This window comes from Hemicordylus capensis, chromosome 2, assembly GCF_027244095.1.
Source record: "Hemicordylus capensis ecotype Gifberg chromosome 2, rHemCap1.1.pri, whole genome shotgun sequence".
Taxonomy (NCBI): domain Eukaryota; kingdom Metazoa; phylum Chordata; class Lepidosauria; order Squamata; family Cordylidae; genus Hemicordylus; species Hemicordylus capensis.
The window spans coordinates 353428513-353441310 of NC_069658.1; the positions used below are offsets into that span (position 1 = coordinate 353428513).

The 12798-nt window shown below is 41.5% G+C and overlaps 1 protein-coding gene across 4 annotated transcripts in view; it reads right to left on the reverse strand.

The window, feature by feature from the left end:
- FNIP1 (folliculin interacting protein 1) overlaps positions 1-12798 on the reverse strand; it is a 116170-nt gene that overhangs the window by 41595 nt on the left and 61777 nt on the right. For all 4 annotated transcript variants that reach the window (XR_008317305.1, XM_053300765.1, XM_053300763.1 and 1 more), the window contains exons 4-6: positions 4013-4113; positions 2595-2669; positions 2236-2327 (exon numbers count right to left, since the gene is read on the reverse strand). Coding sequence is in view for 3 of the 4 variants with exons in the window: in XM_053300765.1 (XP_053156740.1) it covers positions 2236-2327; positions 2595-2669; positions 4013-4113 (268 nt within the window). In the remaining variant the exon portion in view is untranslated. The remainder of the gene's footprint in view (positions 1-2235; positions 2328-2594; positions 2670-4012; positions 4114-12798) is intronic.

Genomic DNA, 12798 nt, shown 5'->3' on the forward strand with positions numbered 1-12798 from the left:
TCGCTGGAGCCTGGCCCCACTCCACTCCCACCCACCCCATCCAGATTCAATTAGTGCTGTTCCATCCGAGCTAGCCCATCATGGTTTTGTGCTTGCACTCCAAATGAGAATTGCAAACCAGTACCAACTGGTGTTCAGACATAATGGCAAATTAAGATTTGCATTAAAAAGGAAGCAACCAAAAGAGGAAGAAAAAGGAGCATTGGAAATACCTCATTTTTCTCTGGCCCTCTAAACCAGGGATTGAAGGCTCAGGAAGATTATGTCTGAACTGACCCAAGTGAGCATTCATCAGAGTGGCTCTAAAACCACCAGTGGCAGTTGGGAGTTATCTTATACCATTGCATGTGCATTCTCAGCAGGGTAAAGAACTCCTCAGAACATAAGGCATCCCCAGAAGAATAATCATGCTTCTGCTTTAGTTAACTTGACATGTATGTGAAAACTGTAAAACATCCTATGTGCCACTGTGTAAAGAAATCACTTTAGTTTTATACTCTTGATCTTTAGCTACCTATTAAAAGCTAGTATTTTCCTAAAGCAGAGTGATATTGATTACAGAAATTGCTTAAGGAGATATTTAAGTGCACGGTTAATTTAGGGATATGGAGTAATCCCACTGGTGCTTTATTGGTTCACTATGGATTGACCTTCTAGGCCAACCAGGTTGATGTGGCCATTAGGAAGCCAATATACAATTCTGAAAAGCAAGCAACTAATTAGATAAACTGTGGGTGCCTGTTTAGGAAGTACTCTGTTCAAACAGATGGCACTGAAAGCAGAAATTTAAATGATGTAGCTTATAGGAAAGGAAAGTGTTTTGACAAGCTCATCATATTGTCCTATTTGTTGGCACAGTGCAATTATGAAAGATTAATTAGGCTGGTAGGGAACACCTGCATGAATAAGGGCAGCTAATTGCAGCAAAAAGAAAAGAAAAAACCCAAAAACCTACAGTGAAAATAATCAGAGTTAATAAAGCTCATTATTTACATTTATTAAATAATGCTTAAAAATAATTGGTAGCAATGAAATTATAAACAATACTAGGAAGAACCAGGTCACTTCTCAAGCTATGATTCTTTTCAGATAACATTTAAAAGATTTTTTACAATTTCACATCAATAACATTCAATTGTCTAGTATACCTAAGGACTCCTTAGCACCTTAGATGATCTGAAAGCAAAAAAATTCTGTTCTACGCAAAATTCTAAACACTTCTGAAGTTGGAAGCACATTTTGCACAAGTCCCATTTCATTATTTAATATTCATATCTAGACACTCACATGGTATAAAGTAGTGCAGTTCTTTGGTTTCAATTGAGCCAAATCACATAGCCTATCTGTATTGGATAGGTTTTAAGTCTGATGCATTATCTCCCTGAACAATCCTAATCCCATAATGGTTTTCAAGGTACAAGAAATGGAGATTAACACAAGGCATGTCATTCAGCTGAATGAGCCCGCAAGCATCCTACAGATACTTTGTGAGCAAGAAGGTTTCAAGGCTTTCCCTTCCTGCTGAACCTCTCCAGTTCCACTTTCCACCTCAAACACTATATAAGACAATATAAGAACACTGTTGTGTACATGGATTCCATTTTTATGTATACAAATAGAAAACTATGGTTGACATCCAGACTAAGGATGTGCTGGTGCAGCGGTCATATGCAGCACACACTTCGGAGGGGAAGGGGTGATTTTTGTTTATCTCCCCTTTCACTATTCCTCCACCCGCATATGTCTCAGAGGGTCATGCAGCTCTTGAGGCAAATGTTTCAGAGGCAAAGGGAAAGTTTGCCCCTCCCTTCCCCTCAAGTGTGTGCTGCATGTTTGATGCACCAGCAATTCCTCAGCCTGTGTGTGTGTACACAGATTAAAAATCTTAATGAGTGAAGAGAACCTAAGGGGAAATCAGATGTGTACTGGTCCTGTCCTGTAGACACCTAATGCTAACAAGGACAGCCTATCTTACTCATTTCCAGAATGCTAGTTATATTAACCATATGGTTGGAACTGATATCACAGATTCTGTTCAAGCCATCAAAATAACCACAAAATATTGCAGTTTTCATAGTTTCCTGGAATTAATTAACTATGCTTGAATTTAGAAGAAAAGTTAGTCTCAGACCTACCCTATTGCTTTGAAATATATTGTCTTACTATTTGTACATTGTCCTTTTATGTCTTCATTTATGTTATACAAAGTGTCCCACAAAGACATCTGTTAATTACCTATGTTTCCAAGCAGTCCATTCATAATTGTACTGTGGTCAGGCTTTAGCGTATTGCTGTCCTGATTAATGAACTCAAGACTGTCCTGAAGCCTTCAGGGAAGAAAAAAAAGGGGAAAAAACCAGTCATTTGCATTCTATTGATTTTATTATTGACTGTACTGTGTATACAACTTGGTATTTTTGTAACTGTTATGGCTATGAGAAAACAATCTTGGAGCCTCAGAAGAAAAGGAATTGAGTGACAAATAACACCCTTTATTTCAGCAGAAGTGTGAGGTCAAAGGAATTGGAGGAGGCCACCTCCCTTCTTCACGTCCACAATTCACATGTATCAGGTACTGTCTGTAATATACTCACGTGTTTAAACTTCCATAGATGCTACTTCCAGTTCGAGCTGTAAAAACTTTGCTTAGCATAAGTTGTGGAGGAGAGCTGTGAGGCAAAGAAATAAGAGGTTATCACAGAATATAACCAAACATCTTGATTTCTTTTTACAGAGCCATAAACACCTCAGAAATTGTGATTCTTCTTCACTACTAACTAAGGACTCTGGAAAATTTCAGAGGAACAGTCATACTGGTCAGCTGTAGCAAAAACCATGTCAGCACACATGGCCTAGAGGCAAATATGGTATCGGTACAGAGACTGGGAAGCAACACCAGCTGACATCCAGACTGTGCTATCACACAAGTGGGGAAGGGATGTTTTTCAACAATCTTCCCTGTCCTCTGAAGCCCACTGTGCATCACACAAAATGTCCCAAAGGGCTGCATGATCTCAGAGACATATTTTTGTGATGCACAGTGAGCTTCAGAGGGAAATAGAGATTGTCAAAAATAGCCCCTTGCCCCACTTGTGTGATAGGTGCAGCATTAGTCTGGAACTCAGCCTTGTTGTACTAGCAGTCTGGATATCAGCCACTGTCTGTAGCCAGCCATGATATGGAGGGAGGGACGGATGGAGGGAGGTGTGTGTGTGTGTGTGTGCATGTGAGAGAGAGAGAGAGGGAGAGAGAGATATGTATGTGAATAAGATATGGGTGTAATATTAATAGATGGGTGGGCATAAGAATGAATAGGGAACAGAAATTGCAAATAAACACCTATGAACTTTCATAGGCATCTACTTGTCCAAATGATAAAGGAACATCCTTATGTAACTAAGACAATAATCAGAAACTCTGAAATCAGACAGTCAACTAGCAAAGAAAGTAATTTGGGAAGGGTGGGATCAGGTCTGCTAGCCCCAAATTTAATGTCCACCTAGTTTGGAACTTGTGGACAGGTGCCAACATGTCCACACCATATACATCCGAATGTGTAAGGGGTTCAGTACCTACATGCACATTCAGCATGGAGGTGCTGAATGTGCAATCTGTACCTTGCAAAAGGGAGGCTAATATTGTGTTTCAAAGTCTACACCCATTGGAGTGTAGATATGATGCACTCAAACTCTGATATAGTTTTGATCAATACAGGGCCAGCAAACCTAATCCAATCCCCTTTTACTATAGGATTCATTTAACATTGACCATCTACAAAGGGTTAGTGACAATAATGATCACTCTAGAAATCCTTGGAACCAGTGTTCCCTGTAACAGGGAATCCGAGATGTTGTTGACTACAACTCCCATAATCCCTAGCCAAAGGCCATTGTAGCTAGGGATGCTCAAAGTTGTAGTGAACAACATCCGGGAATCCCTGTTAGTGGGAACAGTACTTGGAACTTAACAAAATGGAATCCTAAGGAAAAGCTTAGGAAAAAAGAAGACGTACCGTATTTGATGGATTTTTAAGGTTGAGCCCTTGTAGCTCATGGCCACAGAACCAAACATCATTTCTCCAAGCATATTTGCATCTGAAGAACACCGGGAGCCCTGCAAAATATGACATCAATTATGATGCTGCACAGTTGATCCATTTTGAGCACTCTTAAATAAACCACTCTAGAAATGGAAGGAAACAACTTTTTGAAACTTGTTTTTAAAAGACATATTTATCCGCCTTTTCATTGAAAGAAAGAAAAAGCTCAAGGCAGCTGATAGAAAAATCAAAACTTCCAAATACATTTCAAAATGTAATCAATAAGAAACAACGAAACAACAATACTAATGGCAGCAGAAAAACACAACAGCAACTCAGAGCCAGAAAATGAGCAAAAAATAAAAGCAAATTAATCAAGGGCCTGCCAGGTTTTCAAACATGGATAATCAGTCAGACCAGGGACCAGGAATTCCACATTCGAGCTCTACCATGGAGAGGGCCTCTGAAGGCCTTCTCTCTCCAATCTTAAAGAGCAAGCAGATTCATAGGGAGGGAAATGGTTCCTTTAGGTATCCTGGTAACAAGCTTTCTAGGTAATGTTATATAATATCCAAGAACATCAAAAATATAACACTGCAAATATATCTTCCCATATCTATGGAGACATGTCTTTTGCACACTCCTTTCAAAGTATCTGATAGGAGAAAATACAGAAATTGATTTGAGGGGGGAGGTGAGCAGGGAATATATTATACACACAGCATCTCTGAAATCAATTTCAAGTTTCTAAAATGTGTTTAATAAAATCAAGCCTAATGTGATAGTCACAACCAAAAACATGCTATTCATTATATGAAGTAAAATTAATTAATATAGCGACAGAGGTGTTATACTGTTAGTCCCCTGCTAACTTGGCAAAGAGGCACCTTTTAATGTGGTGATTCTCTTTTATTTAGCAGGGGGAGAGTAACTGGCCCTATCCACCCCCAGCACAGTACCTCCAGTGACTGTTGCTGGTGTCTATCTGATGTTGCTTTTTAGATTGTGAGCCCTTTGGGGACAGGGATCCATCTTATTTATTTATTATTTTTCTGTGTAAACTACCCTGAGCCATTTTTGGAAGGGTGGTATAGAATTATTATTATTTTTTGTTTACACAGTCAGACAGGTGTTATTGACTGGTTTGTTTTATCCAGACATCAAGTCCTTCCCAAGGACCTGGGATGGCTGAATTTCAGTGTCAATGCTGTTGCTGTTGTTATAGATATCGTCGCAGAATATAGGCTGTTCCCAGTAAAGTTGCTTTTTGTAATTGGCTGGTGGTGATTTCTGTGACCCCTATGGTGTTGAGGTGCTCTTCAAGGTCTTTTGGAACTGCACCCAAGGCACCAATTACCACTGGGATGATGATGATGATTATTATTATTATTAATACTGTCAAACCAAAACACACTGTCATTAATATATCTTATGTAGGCAAGTGCAAGTCTCTACAGTGTCAGTATTTGAGGCCACTGTCAAAAGCCCAACAGCATCTACCAGTCTGTAAATCTTTGGAAAAGCCATGATGCTGGCATGATGTCTGGCAGCCACTGTATCATTAATAACCATTGTATCATGGGGGCAGGAGAGGGGGAATTGCACAAAGAAGTTGTACAAAGGGTAGCACAAACAAACTCCTTCCTTCTTCCACGCACAAAAAATCCCTTCCTTTCTTCAGACTCTATGCATCCCGTAGTATACTACAGATGAACTGGAACTGCACTGCATCACAGGATGAGACTGGCTAGTTTTCCGGTTTAAAAAAATGTGCCATTTATTATTTATTATTTAATACATTTATATACCACCCCATCCAAACGGCTCTGAGTGGTGCACAACAAAAATAAAACCCACAAATTAATCCTTTTAAAGACAATCATTACAGAACAATTTAAAAGCAGCATAACACCATTAACAATTAAAACATTTAAAACAGATTAAAACCCCTGGAAGGACAGGCCAGATAGATAGGTTTTAAGGGCTCTGCTGAAAGCCAACAATGCACTCAACAACGAAAGCAGAAAACTACGGATTTCGGCTGGGAGTGCATTCCACAGCCCAGGAGTGGCTACGACGGCCCGCCTCAGAGTCGCCACCTGACGTGCCAGTGGTAACTGGAGACGGACCTCCTCAGATGACCTTAATATGTATTGGGGATCACGCAGAAGAAGGTGCTCTCTAAGGTAACGCAGACCTAAGCCATTCAGGGCCAGCACTTAACCAGCACTTTGTATTTTGCCCGGAAACATATTGGCAGCCAGTTCAATGGTTTTGAAACAGACATAACATGGTCTCTCCAGGTTACCCCAGAGACCAGTCTGGCTGCCACATTTTGAACTAACTGAAGTTTCCAAACTATGTACAGAGGCAGCCGCATGTAGAGTGCATTGCAATAGTCAACAAGCCTGGAGATTACCAGCTGATGCACCACTGGTTTGAGGTGCATTCATTTGAATGCAGCTGTCAAATTAGCCAAAGCTGGTAGAAAGCACTCCTGGCCACAGCCTCTGCCTGAGATATCAGGATGAGGCCTGGGTCCAGGAGTACCCCCAAGTTGCATACCTGTTCCTTCTGGGGGAGTGTAACCCCATCCAGAACAGGGAGATCTCACTCATCCCTCAAATCCTGAGCACCTACAATGAGCACCTCCGTCTTGCTTGGATTCAGTTTCAATTTATTTGTTTATCATATTTTCTTGCTGTCTGATATGTACATCTCTAGGCGGTGTACTAAATTTAAAATATTAAAAAATCAGCACAGATTAAAATACACAAAACTATTGAAACAGTAGCATAAAACAGAAATAAAAACAATAGCATAAACCAATTATTAAAACCAATTATTAAAATTAATTCTAATTAATAGCCTGTGAGAACAGGTGAGTCTTGAGGGTTTTCCTGAAAACAAACAGAGAAGGAGATGCTCTTATTTCAGCAGGGAGCATATTCCAAAGCCCTGGGGCAGCCACAGTCAAAGTCCGGTCCTGGGTAGCCACCAAACAAGCCAGTGGCATCTGTAACCGGACCTCTCCAGAAGATCACAACAGGTGGCAGGGTTCATGACAAAGAAGGCGTTCTCTTAAACAACCTGGACCCAAGCCATTAAGGGCTTTATAGGTAATAACCAGCACTTTGGATTTTACCCGGAAACATATCGGCAGCCAGTGCAGTTCCCTTAAAACCGGTGTTATGTGGTCCCTTCAGGTTGTCCCAGAGACCAATCTGGCTGCTGCATTCTGTACCAATTGTAGTTTCCAGACTACGTGCAAAGGCAGCCCCACATAGAGTACATTCCAGTAGTCAAGCCTGGAGATTACCAGCATATGTACCACTGTTTTAAGTTTTTTTTAAGTACACTGTTTTTACCTCCAGAAATGGGCATAGCTGTTGTATCAGCCAAAGCTGATGAAAAGCACTCCTGGCCACTGCCTCAACCTGAGAAACCAGGTAGAGCTTGGGGTCCGGGAGCACCCCTCATCCGGCCCACTACTGCCTGAAGTCAGGCATTTAGGGAATAAATGCCATTTCCCGATAATGAAGATGACAAGGAGAAGTAGATTTGGGTGTCATCAGCATACTGATAAAACCCTGCCCCAAATCTCCTTACTACCTCACCCAGCGGTTTCATGCAGATATTAAAAAGCATTGGTGACAGAATGGAGCCCCGAGGGACTCCATATAACAGCTCCTGTTTTGAAGAGCAACTGTCACCAAGCTCCACCATCTGGAATCTACCCAAGAGATAGGAGCAGAAAAACTGCAAAACCTCTATCCCCAACTCACCCAGGTGATCCAGAAGGATACCATGGCCGATGGTATCAAATGCCTCCAAGAGATCCAAAAGAATGAGCAGAGTCACACTTCCTCTGTTAATTCCCCAGTAAAGGTCATCCATCAGGCCAAGCAAGGCTGACTTAATGCCATAGCCAACTCTAAAGCCAGTTTGAAATGGGTCTAGATAATCAGTTTCCTCCAAAACTTCCTGGAGGTGGTTGGCCACCACCCTCTCAATCACCTTGCCCAACCAAGGGAAATTGGAAAATGGCCTATAACTATCCATCGCTAAGGGATCCAGGAAAGGCTTCTTAAGAAGTGTTCTAACCATTGCCTCCTTCAAACAAGAAGGCACCCTACCCTCCCTCAGTGATGCATTTATGATATTAAACTATGCCACCTCCAACAATCTCACTGCTAGACAGAAGCAGCCAAGTCAGACAAGGATCCAGAGAACAAGTGGTAGGCCGCACCACCCCAAACAGCTTGTCCACATCCTCATGAATCACAGATTGAACCTGATCCAATACAACACTGCAAGAGGGATTGCTGGACACGCCCTTAATAGACTTTGCAGAAATAGTGGAGTCGAAGTCGGCGCAAATACAGGCAATTTTGTCTGCAAAGAACCCGTTAAAAGCATCACAGCAGAACAACATTTCTGGGGACTGATTTAAGACAGAAGAAGCAGAAATGAAACTCCTCACAACCTGAGAGCTCCGCTGAATGCGAACCTGTAGACACAATACTTGCAGATCAAAATCTTCTCCTTTTTTTGCTGCACGTAATGCCGCCACATAAACCTTCAAATGGGTCTTATGCCGTGTCCTGCCAAATTTGAGCTGAGTTTTCCTTCCTTTACGTTGCAGTCACCTGACTTGCTGCTTCAGCCCCCGCAACTCCTCTGTATAACAGGGGGCCATTTTTTAAGCAGGTTGGAAGGGACGCTTAGGAGCAATAATGTCTACCACCCTATTCCAAGGTTCCCACTAGGGCATCAACAGAATCACTGGCAGCACTAATATTAAAATCCTCCTACATGATCCAGCAGCCTTTTGGGGCAGATATTCCTAATAGGTCCACCACCCCTGCAGGGGTGGATTGTGGCTGTGCAACCAACCTTAACCAGGTAGTAGTCCATCCATGACAATGAGGAAACCACAGGATCCTCCACCCATGGAACACCGCCTTGATCCGAAAAAAAAGACCAAATTGAGTGTGTGGCCGGCAACATGAGTTGGTTCTGAAACTAACTGGGATAGGCCCATAGTTGACATGACCACTATCAGCTCCTGAGCCGCAACAGAAAAGCCAGCCTCAAAGTGGATATTTAAGTCCCCCAACATCAAAAGTCTGGGAGACTCCAACACCAACTCTGCAACCAGCTCAGTTAGGGAATCAGTTGGGCAGCAGGATGGACAGTACACCAACAGAATCCCCAGTCTATCCCTAGTTCCCAGCCACAGAAAGACACACTCAATATAAGCCAACTGTCTCACAGGGGCCCTGGTAAGGGAAATGGTATTCTTATAGACCAAATCCGTCACCACCCCGCCCACTTCCCCTAGCCTACTCCACAGCAGAGTAGCCTGGTAGGAGAAGCTGGGCCCACACTGGACCACTTGCCTCCCCCAACCAGGTCTCAGTTATACATGCCAGATCAGCTCCCTCATCCATGATCAATTTCAGTCTTATTCTGAACTAACCTGGCATTGCAGAGGAGCAAGGACAGATTCTGTGGGTTCCATTCTGAGCTACTGCTGCGGATACCAAAACCGCAAATATCGAGGCATTCAGTCAGTGGGATTGTGGGGGTTAGATTCTGAAGGGCATGGGAAATGGCTGAAATGGGCAACAAACCTCAAATAAAGTGCCCAACCATGCTCCACGGGTCCCCAGCAGTCCAGTAATGGCCCCCAAAGAGTCTTAAATCCATCATTTGCTGGAAATAAATAGGGTTTTAATATATTTTCTTTGAAAAGGAGCCACAAAATTGTTCCCAAACACAAAATGGTGTAACCTCAGAGGTCATTTCCAGCCACCCCTGATGCACGGATACACAGATTTAACTTCTTTTAAACCTTTTTTCCATTGCGTATACCCAGGTCAGGTACCAATTACCCAGCCGCAGATACGTGAAATATGAGGTACTACTGTATCGTGAAGAGGTCAGCACAGTGATAAATGGCTCTCTCCCTGCTAACTGAGCAAAGCGGCACCTTTTAAAAGTGGTGATTCTCTTATATTTAGCAGGGGGAGAGCAACTGGCCCTATCCATTCCCAGCACAGCATCCCTCCAGTGTCCGTTGCTGGTGTCTGGTGCTTTGTTTCTTATGTTGCTGTTGTCTTATGTTTCTTTTTAGATCAGGAGCCCTTTGGAGACAGGGAAGCCATCTTATTTATTTATTATTTCCCATGTAAGCCGCTTTGGAAACTTCTGTTGAAAAGCAGTATATCAGTAGTAGTAGTTGTTGTCGTCGTCACATTCAAGGAGTCCACTTGAAAAATATGGGCATATTGTGTATGGGCATATTGCAAAGATATAAAACTCCAGCCAATGACAACTCCATTTTTTGAAATTTAAAATTTATAGCCTTATTTTAAAAAAATAATAAATTGCTGCTGTTTGTAACATTAACCTGTTGGCCTTTGGTTTGTAGCATATTCGCATGTCATTGTAATATTACCACCACTCAGAAATAATAATTTTGATATTATATTCTTGGATATTTTGTGTGTGTGTTTCTTTGCTAAAAACATACAACCAACCAATAAAAACACACTCACACAGACATATACTATGTCTACTAATTTCCAGCTACAGCAGATACCAAACTCTAAAATCCAGATTTCTTGGTTGTTTTTAAAAAATCTTCTTAATAGGAAAAGTATGTTTGTGCACAATCTTAGAAACACTCAGCAATAGCTTTATCATTTGCTTAAGCTTTTGGCAGATTGAAATCCAGTAAGCTTCTCTAGTACCTTACTGTGTTTGAGTTAGCTTCACAAATATTTTGTATGAGACTTAAATTATTCAGAAGAGGAAGTATGCGACACTTTACATTGGGCATTTTTGTTTAATTACATTACCTTCAGGTTGATTTCATTTTTCTCCTCCTAACTCACATAGAATTATATCTCTTCAATATTTTATGCAAATTACTCCTAGATGTAGGCTCACTCTTCAGATAATACGAGCTGTACAGTTTGTGAGTAAAGCTTGCCTGACTCAGAAGATAAATTAAGTAAACCTCAATTCTGGGCAGCAGCGCAGTGTTCTCAAGCTCACGTAAGACTGGCTAAAGTTACACTGTGAAAGAGGAAGGGAGTTCAGAGAAACCTATGACTCTTCCTGTCTGAATCACAGCAAACTATTATTCCGTGATGAGGGAAGAGATTAAATATAACTTAATTATCCAGCACAATAGCACAATAATAAAATGAGTTACAGAGGCGAGAAAGAATATGGAACTGGTTTAATGCAACTACTGCTATGTTTAGTAGACCTTTGGAAATGTGTTAATATACCACACACAATGCCATCAGCAATGCAGCACCCCAGAATGTGTTATGGTAGGATCAGCTTCCTTGAAACAGAGAATTACTTCACTACAAAGGGTATAAAGATTCAACTCTATTTTAGGAAGGCTTAACAGAAAACACTTGTGATCAGTGCAAGGTGAGATGACAGAAATATATCCATGTCAGATGACGGGCTGCACTGGTGGCCAAAAACTCTCCACTTATGTAAAGTGTAACTCAAGTTCAATGAGTGTCCATGTCATAACCCCTTTAAATTGTCAGCAAGCAAAAATTTACGGTGGGACATTTTCAAACAGCGTTAAATAAAATGAATGAGAGAAAGAAAGAAAGAAAGAAAGAAAGAAAGAAAGAAAGAAAGAAAGAAAGAAAGAAAGAAAGAAAGAAAAGATACAGCAAAAAGCTTCACAAATATTTGAAGTACACATTATATATAGACACTTGAAATTTAGGATGGTGGGTGGGGGGAACCACATCAGCAATCTGCTACTACAGATAGCTCACGTTGATAGCTCAATTGGTGAATACAAAGTTTGTCATCAAATTCTATTTCTAAATAAATCCACCTATTTCTGCATAATTGACCGCAAGGACTGACCAAGAGGTGTTACCTGCTCTATTCTGAACAAACAACCCTATAATATATAATCAGCACTTCTGACAGAAATCTTGCAGAAACTTTGACTGACATGCACATGTAAGGAGGGATGGTGGGTTCCACTCCCCCTGTTTCCATGCTGTTGTGCAAGCAAGCAAACCTTCCCAGCAGTGCCAGTACTCCAGAAGTGCTCTGTAAGAAGAAAAACATTGCTGACAGTCAGCAACGTGTTTCCTCTTCTACAGATTGCTTCCAGAGTGCAGGCAAATGGTGACATTTTGCTCAACTGCACAATAGCACGCATGCAGAGGGACTGGGCGAGTTGCATGTGGGTCCCCTCCCCACTGAATCCCCACCGCCCCTCCTTACATGTGTTTTGTTACTTAAGATGTCAGCCAATATTTATGGTATTTATGAGAAGCCTGAAACTCCTAATCTTAGTTACAAACATCTGCAATTAAGTGGCAACATTTTGTCAAATGCCCATATTTTATTTATTTAGTACATTTATACAGCGCCCCATACAAAAAAGTCGCTGGGTGTTTCACAATATGAACATAATATAAAACACACTTACGTAACATGTTTTGTCAGAATAGTGAGAGGGGCACCAACTTCTTAGAGCATCAAAGTAACTGATCAGACAAGGAAACTGTCCCCCAGGGCCTTAGTGCACTCTGGTCTTCTGCACTCTCAGTTGTTGCTTGGATAAACCTAGAGAAAGTATCTCCCATCTTTTCCTTTCTCCTGCACAACCCTCTCTTAGCCTGCTGGGGGAGCAGACATACACATAATTTGGTCCATCCATGCCCCAGACTTCCTGGTGATCCACTGTTCACAGTTAC